The 9,937-nt window shown below is 56.4% G+C and overlaps 1 protein-coding gene across 1 annotated transcript; it reads right to left on the bottom strand.

Moving 5' to 3' along the window:
* Window positions 1-556: 556 nt before the first annotated feature.
* Window positions 557-9,327, bottom strand: LOC125345108 (beta-synuclein). Its single transcript, XM_048337350.1, has 6 exons — window positions 9,290-9,327; window positions 8,614-8,743; window positions 4,838-4,879; window positions 4,564-4,682; window positions 959-1,048; window positions 557-615 (listed from the first exon to the last, which is right to left on the bottom strand). The coding sequence occupies exons 2-6, from the start codon at window positions 8,732-8,734 to the stop codon at window positions 583-585; spliced, it is 405 nt and encodes a 134-aa protein (XP_048193307.1). The 5' UTR covers window positions 8,735-8,743; window positions 9,290-9,327; the 3' UTR covers window positions 557-582.
* Between the last annotated feature and the right edge of the window lie 610 nt (window positions 9,328-9,937).

Below are 9,937 nucleotides of genomic sequence, written 5' to 3'. Positions count from 1 at the left end.
ACAACACATGACGCCCGCGGCTCAGGCCGGGCCGGCTGAGGGAGGGGGGCATGGCACAGCTTGGCTCCTGGTTTGGGCTTAAAAAAAAGTTCGACGTGGGGGGGGGGCGGGGGAGCGTGGATGAGAGTGGAGGCAGGGGTACAGCGGAGCTGCCCAAGGCCCCCCGCGAAGGGCTTGCTCTTGTGGGATGGGGGGAGTGGGGAGGGGAGGAGCCGTCACTTTCTGGTCTTCGATTAAAAATACACAGAACATGCTACATCCGCGCAGACGTCAGACGCGATGAGGGGCTGGGGGCGACCGTCGTGGGGCGGGGCTCCCCGGGATGCCCCGGACGCCCATCCAGTGCACGCCCCCAGGGCTGGACGCGGGCGAGGAGGACGGACGGATGGACAGACACGAACACAGGCTCCGAGGGGGCGCCTCGGGGCAGACGGAAGATCTCGTGTTTGGGGGAGGGGGGAGGTGAGTGGGAAGGGGTAATTAGGACAGCCCTGACTCTGGGGGACAAGATGGGACCGGTATGTGGGGGTGTGGGGGGGAACAGGAAAGAAATTGTGCTGCTGGTGAGGACCACCCTGGCCCTTACGCCTCTGGCTCATATTCCTGATATTCCTCCTGCAGCAGAGGGAGGGACAGAGCACAAGGGGTGGTGGTGATGTTGGAGACCAAGTAGCCAAGCCCTGGCACCAGATCCCGCCCCCTCCGGGAGGAACAATGCAAACCGCACCGTGTGTGTGTGTGTGTGTGCAAATCTGCTGTCTGTGACAACTCAGATACTCCTTAGGCCCCATCTGTCCTCCCCTCCCTCCTCCCACCTCCGGGAGGCCGGGCTTCCAGAAGAGGCGGTGCGGAAGCCCCCTAAGACCAGCCTTAGCGAGCAGGGACCGCCCAGCCCAGCGGGAGGGGAGACTGCGTTTCCCGGGATGCTCAGAGCCCCGCCCAGTCCTGCTGGCCTCACCTGCGGGGGTTCTTCGTAGCTTTCTCCTTCGGGTTCCATCAGGGGTTCAATCAAGGGCTCCTCCCCAGCTTCCTGGCCCACTTCCTCTGGCTGTGGGGGTGGGCAGAGAAAGGCAGGCCTGTGAGGGCAGCTCAGACACCCCTAAAATCCCAGGCCGATTAACATCTGGCTCCTTGGAAGGAGGTAGTTTTAATTAAATTGTTTCTCAGGAGTGTCTTGGAAGTAGGGTGAAGGGCTAAGTCTCTTGAAGCTGGGAGATGGAGTAGGTGCAGGGTGGATGGGTGGGGGAAGCAGAGCCCCCAACTACACATCTACCCGTCTCCTTGGTGTCAGGCTCTGCCATGGACTGTAGGACCCCTAGGAGAACGCTGGCGGCTTCCCTCGAGGGCTGGAGAGAGATGAAGGCTCAGCACAGAGCTGGACAGGGGCTCGGAGCCGTTCCCCTGCCACCTTCCCACCCATCCCTCCCCCAGGGCCCAGCCTGGCCTGGTTTCTTCACTGTTGCTATTTTAAGATAAGCTGGAAGCAACAGCTCATGGTGTTGCTTGGATGTGCAAGCTAAGACTCTCCCCTCCCCCGCCCTGCATCTGCTTGCCCAGATGGGCACAGGCCGGCAGGCAGGCAGGGGGTGGAGGGTGGGGGAATGGCCAGAAACATGGCTGGCCATCTGTGGGTGAGAAAATGTATGTGCACACACGTATACAGACAGTAACCCGGTGATCTCACACAGCTACATATGACATGTAGAATGGCACAGGGGGTTGGCACTAAGGCTGGCACTGTAGCCACCTCTGCCCCATCCAGGTACCTTCATCTGCTCGAAGTACCTGTTTAGCGGGTCCCTGTGGGCACACATTTACAGGATCTGCCTGGAGAGATGACCCAGAAGTGGGGGAAAGTTTGTTTACCCCAAATCACACAACTATGACCAGAACCCAGGAAGGAAACAGGTTTACAAATCCAAGCGTGGACTAGAGTATCCTGGGTTCCATGCCCAGCAACCCCTTTCCATCACAAAAAAGTAAATAAATACAATAAAAAAATCTCAGACTGAGTGAGCATATGTGTTTGGAAAGAATGTAAATATACAGTTCCACAGTGGTAGGATGGACATGGGCATTGTGGTCTCCAAACAGTGGAATATTATACATCAGGAGTGAAGATTGATAACTCAGCCAGGCACTGGTGGCTCATGTCTGTCACCCTCACTACTCAGGAGGCTGAGATTTAAGGAGAGCCAGTTCAAAGCCAGCCCAGGCAGGAAAGTCTGTGAGACTCTCCAGGCTCATGGGGTCTCTGCAGGCAGGTGGATAAGCATGCAGAACGCATGCTCATCCTCTATCCCATTGCATCATCTGGGGATGGACACAGGCACCCACGGTAGGGATGTTCACATATGGAATGTGTTTAGGATCCTGGGGCACACTGACATGGCATACCTGTGATCACTTGGTCCCCTGGGGTCAGACACACTGTACGCCAGGTCCTGGGCCACTATCTCTCACTGGGCAATGGCCCAGGTTGTATGTATAACTGGAACTGCAGTGTTAGCATGACCTACTTGTTTTTTTTTTTTTTGGCCAGTCCTGGGCCTTGGACTCAGGGCCTGAGCACCATCCCTGGCTTCTTCCCGCTCAAGGCTAGCACTCTGCCACCTGAGCCACAGCGCCCCTTCTGGTCATTTTCCATATATGTGGTGCTGGGGAATCGAACCGAGAGCTTCATGTGTAGGAGGCAAGCACTCTTGCCACTAGGCCATATTCCCAGCCCAGCATGACCTACTTGTTAGAAATGCAAAGGACAATTTTTTTTTGCCTGTCTTGGGCCTTGAACTCACGGCCTGAGCACTGTCCCTGGCTTCTTTTTGGCTCAAGGCTAGCACTCTGACACTTGAACCACAGCGCCATTTCTGGCTGTTTTCTACATATGTGGTGCTGAAGAATTGAACCCAGGGCTCTATGTATACGAGGCAAGCACTCTTGCCACTAGGCCATGTTCCCTGCAAAGGGACAATTCTTGAGGCACACCTCAAACCTAGGCATACCAGAAATCTAAGTATTTTCTTTTTTTTTTTTGGCCAGTCCTGGGCCTTGGACTCAGGGCCTGAGCACTGTCCCTGGCTTCCTTTTGCTCAAGGCTAGCACTCTGCCACTTGAGCCACAGCGCCACTTCTGGCCGTTTTCTATATATGTGGTGCTGGGGAATCGAACCCAGGGCTTCATGTATAGGAGGCAAGCACTCTTGCCACTAGGCCATATCCCCAGTATTTTCTTTTTGATGCACTGTCCTTGAGCTTTGGTGCTCCAGGCTAGTGTGCTACCACTTGAGCCACAGCTCAGCTCCACTTCCAGCTTTCTTTGGTCGTTAATTGGAGATAAAAGTCTCATGGGCTTTCCAGCCTGGGCTGGCTTTGAACTGTGATCTTCAGATCTCAGCCTCCTGAGTAGCTAGGATTCCATACATGAGCCACCAAGCACCTGGCTGAAATCTAGGTATTTTTCACTTAGCCTCCTGGTGACTGACTTATATTCATAATTTTATTTTGTTTTGTTTCTGTGTTTTGTTTTGAAGACAAGGACTTGTTAAATAGGTGAGGCCAGCTTTGAACTCAAATCCTTCTTCCTTTGCCTCCTAAGTGCTAGGATTACAGGTGGGCACCATCATGCCCAGTACACACTCTAGTCTGGAGATTGTCTTGATGCATGTTATCTCTAATCTACCTAAGAGACCTACCATGTTTATCTTTCATGTTGTAGGTAGATATTCAGGTTCAGAAATGTCACAGGACCTACCCATGGTGACATAGCTAAGAAATGGTGGAATTAGGATTTGAACCCAGTTCTGGGGAGCTCAGGAGCTCATACTCTACAAGTTGTTTTGTTTTTTTTTAATTGTGTGTGGGGCTGGGAATATGGCCTAGTGGTAAAGTGCTCACCTCATATACCTGAAGACCTGGGTCCAATTCCTCAGCACCACATATATAGAAAAAGCCAGAAGTGGCGTTGTGGCTTAAGTGGTAGAGGGCTAGCCTTGAGCAAAAAGAAGCCAGGGTTAGTGCTCAGGTTCTAAGTTCAAGCCCCAGGACTGGCAACAAAACAATACTAAACAAAAAAATTGTGTGTGTAAGCTAGTACTGGGTCTTGAACTCAGGTCCTCAATGCTGTTGATTAGCTTTTTCACTCAAGGCTGGTGTTCTACTACTTGAGCCACAGCTTTACTTCCTATTTTTCTTTTACTTCCTGCTTTTTGCTGATTCACTGGAGATAAGAATCTCATGGATTTTTTTCTGCCTGGGCTGGCTTTGAACCTCCATCCTCAGATCTCAGCCTCTTGAGTAGCTCAGATGACAGGCATGAGCCACTAATTTAATGGCTTGCTTTTTAAAAAAATTTAACTATCTTTTTTGCAGGAAAGGAAAAGCCAATCACGCTGCAACAACTCCTCGTTCAATGAGATGAAATGAATGAACACCCAGGGACACACACCCAGGGACACACATGGACAGTCAGATGCACACATCATCTGAGCTCCAGGCTGGCTGGGGGCTGAGGGGATGGACAGGTAGCTGTGTGTCTGGTTTGCACCTGTTCGGGAGGACCTCTCACCTTCAGGTCGGTGGGGAATTCCTCTTTCTTGACCAGCCCAGTAGCTGCTGCGATGTTGCCGGCCCCAGAGAACACAGCTCCTCCTAGGTGTGATGCTTGCTCTTTGGTTTTCTCTGCCACTGGAATCATGAGGGGTATTAGGTAGGGATCAGGGGCGGGGAAAGGAGATACAGATGCCCCCACAGAGTGTCCCAAGGAGCCCTTCCCCTTATCCCCCGGGGGCCTAGGGAACTCTGGCTCCCATAAGGCACTGAGTCAGGGCTGGGCTGGGTACCTGAGGCCACACCTTGCACCACGCCCTCTCGGGTCTTGCTTCCTGTGGAAGGAAAGAGAGCACTTTTAAGGAGTCTAAGCAGGAGAAAACAGATGCAAGCAGCATCCCTCCCCACTCAAGAATACAGGGGTGGAGGACCTCTTGAGGGACCCAGGCGGACAGTGGGTTTCCAGTCTCCATTCCTCTTTCCTTGGACCCCTTACATCCCACAACTCCAGTCCCATCCCAACCACACTCAGCCCCTACCCTTACTTTCGAGGCCTTCCAGATCTCCCCCTGACCTGACAACCCCACTCTGACTGGATGTTGGTGGAACCTCAGATCTGTTGCAAGCACAGAGTTTCAAAGTCCACAGGGAAACAAAAGTCCATGGAAACCGAGCCAGTGGCTCACGTCTGTCAGCCTAGCTACTCAGGAGGCTGAGATCTGAGGATCATAGTTCAAAGCCAGCCCAGGGAAGGAAAACCAATGAGACTCTTATGTCTAGTTAACCTTACACACACACACACACACACACACACACACACACACACAAAAGAAATGGAGTTGCAGCTCAAGTGGTAGAGTGCCATGAGTTCAAGCTTCAGTACCACACACACACACACACACACACACACACACACACACGAAGCTCCCCTTTCCTGGGAGCAGGTGATGGGATCCCCTGGCCCCAGTGGACCACAGAAGCTCTGTAAGGGCCAGCAGCCCGTAAAAGGCTGACTGACATTCAAATCAGGTTTTTTGATTCAAACGTCCTACTTCCAATAACTTGACAAGCCTGTGGCTGCCCAGGCTGGGAGACAGGTGGGCCTGTGGGCTTTGAAAGGTGCCCTCCTACAGCCTGTGGCAGCTGCCTTGTGCCCTGCTCAGTCCATGGCTTCTACATTCTCTTCTCCTGAAGGGGGTCCAGCGTCTCCTCCTGAGAGTGGAGCATCTATTGAGGCTACGTGTGTGACTTTGTCTGGACCTGCTCATATCATGGGAGATGACTGGGAAAGGCAAGAATGAGAAGTGAGGACAGGCACTGGGGGCTCAGCCATTCAGGAAGCTGAGGTCTAGGGATTGAGGTTCAAAGCCATCCCAGGCAGGAAAGTCTGTGAGACTCTTATAACCGGTAAGTGACCAGAAAAATGGAAGTGGTGCTGTGGCTCAAAGTGGTAAAGCGGTAGCCTTGAGCAAAAAGAGTTCAAAGACAGAACCCAGCCCCTGAGTTCAAGGGCCAGGACCAATAACAACAAAGAACACGGAGTGATTTGGGGTGAGAATCCTCTAGAGTATGGGGAAATTACTCACACTGAGGATTTAGCATTCCAGACAACCACAGATATATTCAGAAATGGGCCTCTGGGCAGACTGTGGGCAGTGGGGAGAGGAGAGGCCAGAAGGGAGGTACTGGGGGAAAGCTGCACAGAGCTAAGCTAAGGCCAGTCAGAGGTGGGGCGGGGGTGAAGGGGGGTGGGCTGGGAATGTGGCTTAGCAGTAGAATGCTTGCCTAGAATGCAGGAAGCCCTGGGTTCAATTCCTCAGCACCACATAAAAAGAAAAAGCCAGAAGTGGCGCTGTGGCCTTGAGCCGAAAAAAAAAGAAGCCAGAGACAGTGCTCAGACCTTGAGTTCAAGCCCCAGGACTGGCAAAAAAAAAAAAAAGGAAGGGGAGATGGAGCAGATGAGCAGGTGGTTTTGTGCCCACCCATTTGTTCCTCCCATTAGTGCTTGTCTACCCATACTTTTGGCAAGACCCTGGGCCTGTGGCTCACTCTGAGGGGGTAGGAGAGAGGCAGGCTCAGTTCTGGACCTCATGTAGTAGACCGAGGGCATCTGGCCTCCAGGGCTGGGGGTTGGGCACTGAATCATAGGACTTGGATAGCAGTGGATACTCTGAAGGAGGCTCAGGGACCCAGGTAGGAGGAGAGAGAGGTTTTTCAGGGATCTGTGTGCCAGCAGCACTGGGCAGGGCGAGAGAAAATGCTAGAAATAGAGACCCTGGCTGGACCATCGAGGGTACAGATGCCAGGCTACAGGGAGCTGAGGACTTAATGTACATGACTGGAAAGAATATGGGGGCAGGGAGGGGCTCAGAGCAGGAAAGGAGCAAGAAAGTAGTCATCTCAAGGGGAGGGTGGCGTGGCTATGAGGAGGAGAACCTATTAGTGACAGCAGTGCAGGTGAGTGACGTGTGTGCGTGCGCACAAGCGCACGCGTTTTCAACAGGAGTAAAGGGGTTGGGGGAGGAGGCAAAATGCACATCACGGAGCTGGGCCAGGAAGATAAGGCCAAAGTTCTGGTATGGTCTCCATCACGCTGATCTGATGGGCTGCACCTCCCCCCACCCCCCAGGGAAGGCCTCCCTTACCTTGTCCCCAAAGGCCAGAGGGACCTTCCCCACAGGGCAATTACAGTAGTGCCAAGTCCTGGCCTGCACACTAATCTGACCTCATCTCCCACACTGCTTCCTGCTCTCCTGTCCCCTTCCACACACCCAGGGCCTCTCTACCGCACCCCCCTCCCGCCCCCAATTCCTCACCCAGAACAGCCTAGCTCAGGCAGCCTTTTATTTTTTAACTGCAGGGGGAAAGTGGCCCCCTATCTCTGCCATTCCAGGTCAAATCCCACCATGGAAATAATCTGTCACCATCAAATAGGGCAGCTTCATTACCTGCTCAGTGACACCCTACCAGCCAAGCAGGGTGCTTGGCCATCCCTCAATAGTTCCCAAATTCCCATGACCTAAACCTGCTGTGACCTTGGGCAAATGATTCTTCCCTCCTACATCCTCATAGGAAGTAATATCTGCTTCATACAAGCAAACCCTAGAATGGCCAGACAGCTCAACAAAAACCCTGTTTTCCCCATTGGCTTGCTTTTTATGTAAATGGCCCTGCAAGCTAAGTCACTCAGCAGTGAGAGATTTCAACCAGTTGGCTCCAACAAGGAGGGTGAACTGGAGAGGTGAGGGAGGGTGGGTGGATGGGTGGTGGGTCCATTGGCACTGAGAGGCAAAGGAGCCCCGGAAGTAGCAGGAGGGGCCAGACTAGACTGATATATAGGAGGGAGGGCCCGCAGGGGAGTGGGCGGGGCTTGCTAGTCCACCAAGCTGGGTTCAAACCCTAGCTTCCTGCTTCCCCCCCCCCCCAGCTGTATGACCTTGGCAAAGTGGTTAACCCCCTCATCCCCAGGCCTCAGCTTCCCTGATCCATAGAATAGGTTGGTAATATTAGAGGAGGTGTGTATGTCATGGTACTTGTCCTAGAGTGAGGGTTCACTATCACATGTATGTGTGTGCGTGTGTGTGTGTGTGTGTGTGTGTACGGTTTGAACTCAGGGCCTGGGTGCTGTCCCTTAGCTCTTTCACTCCAGGCTGGCACTCTCCCACTTGAGTCATTCTTCTGCTTCAGCCTTTTGATGTGTTACTTGGAGGTAAGAGTGTCACAGACTTTCCTGCTCCAGCTGGCTTTGAACCTCAGATCCTCAGATCTCAGCCTCCTGAATAGCTAGGATGCCGGTAGGGGGTACACCACGTTATTATCAATGACAAGACGAAGACTGCGCTCACAGCACTAGAGCCCCATCTTCCAGCGGAACCCCCTCACCCTCCCCCCCCCACGCTGTCCCCCATCGCCCGTGGGCCTCATCCCCACTAGTGACCCCAGTGACCCCTGCTGACCCCGCCCCATCTGCTGACTCATATTCTCCTGCCCAGACCTCCCCTTACACCCTTGGGGACCCCCTTTTCCCCTGCACCCTCTCTGGACACCCCACGAGCGCCGCCTCGCCCACCGACGTAGAGGACTCCCTCCTTGGTCTTCTCCGCCGCCTCGGTGACCCCTTGCTTGGTTTTCTCGGCCGCAGCCACGACGCCCTCCTTGGCCATAGACAGGCCCTTCATGAACACGTCCATCCTGGAGGCCTGGAGGGGGCGAACACACGCGCGGGTGCCCGGCTCCGCACCTCCCGCCCTCCCGCGAGACGCGCGGGCCCCCCTCGCCCTTGGGGGGCTCGGATCCCGCCTCGTTCCACCCCCCAAGTGCGGGGCCTCCGGGCCGCAGTGAGTCCTGGCGTCCTTGAAAGCCGGGGACGCAGAGGAGGGGGCCCTGGTGATCCGGAACCCCGCAACCTGCACCCCCCGGGGGCGGCTGGCTCGCACGCACACACACCACACACGACGGTCACACGGTCCCGCACGCAAGCACACCACGGGCACGCTCACGTGCACCCCGTGCAAAGCCCATGCAGACGTCCAGACGCGCACGGACACCGCGGGACCCCAGCAGGCGCGGACGCTCGTTCCCCCACCCCACCCCCGGCCGCCGGGACGAGCTGCGGACCCAGAGAGCCGCCCTCGGCTTCTCACCCCCCCCCCTCCCCGCAGCACCCTCCCAGCCTCAACCTCCTCCTCCCTCCGTGCCCTCTTCACCCCCACCTCCTCCGGGCCCCCGGCGCGCGGCCGCCTCACCTGGGTGCGGGGACGAGCCGGGGATGGAGCGGTGGCTGCGGTGCAGACGCCCGGGCTCGGCGGGGCCGGGCGGGGGGGGGGGCAAAGAGGGGAGGGCCGGGGGAGGTGATCGGACCGCGATCCGGAGCTCACTTGAGTCTCCCGGCCCGAGCAGGTACGCGGAGATGCCCGGGCTTCTGAGGTGCGTGACCGCCGAGGATGCTGCTGGCGTCCGGCTCGCCCGCGCGCTCGCTCGGGCTCCGGGTCCCGCGCTGCGGCAGCTCTGAGCTCAGCGCCCCCCCTGCCGGCCGCACCGCCCCCTCGGCCTTGACTGACAGGGGGCGGGAGGGGATCCGCCGGGCCGCCCCTGGGCCCGCCCCCTCGGCCTTGACTGACAGGGGGCAGGAGATGATCCGCCGAGCCGCCCCTAGGCCCGCCCCCTCGGCCTTGACTGACAGGGGGCGGGAGGGGATCCGCCGGGCCGCCCCTAGGCCCGCCCCCTCGGCCTCGACTGACAGGGGGCGGGAGGGGATCCGCCGAGCCCCCCCCCCCCCGGGCCCGCTCCCTCGGTCTTGCTCTTGGACCCGCCTCCTTGGCCTTGACTGACAGGGGGCGGGAGGGGCGGGAGGAGATCCGCGGAGCCGCCCCTGGGCACGCCCTCTCGGCCTT

This window comes from Perognathus longimembris, unplaced genomic scaffold (genome assembly GCF_023159225.1).
Source record: "Perognathus longimembris pacificus isolate PPM17 unplaced genomic scaffold, ASM2315922v1 HiC_scaffold_5306, whole genome shotgun sequence".
Taxonomy (NCBI): domain Eukaryota; kingdom Metazoa; phylum Chordata; class Mammalia; order Rodentia; family Heteromyidae; genus Perognathus; species Perognathus longimembris.
Note: the sequence above shows the minus strand (reverse complement) of the source record. Positions and strands in the feature narration are given on the sequence as shown.

What these genes read in the sequence shown, in the direction of transcription:
- LOC125345108 (XM_048337350.1), bottom strand. Translation starts at nt 8,734, where the DNA reads ATGGACGTGTTCATGAAGGGCCTGTCTATGGCCAAGGAGGGCGTCGTG. An exon ending in AATTCCCCACCGACCTGAAG is followed by an intron (nt 1,049 to 4,563) that starts GTGAGAGGTCCT and finishes CCACCCCCACAG; the next exon opens with CCAGAGGAAGTGGGCCAGGA. An exon ending in GCTACGAAGAACCCCCGCAG is followed by an intron (nt 616 to 958) that starts GTGAGGCCAGCA and finishes CCTCTGCTGCAG; the next exon opens with GAGGAATATCAGGAATATGA.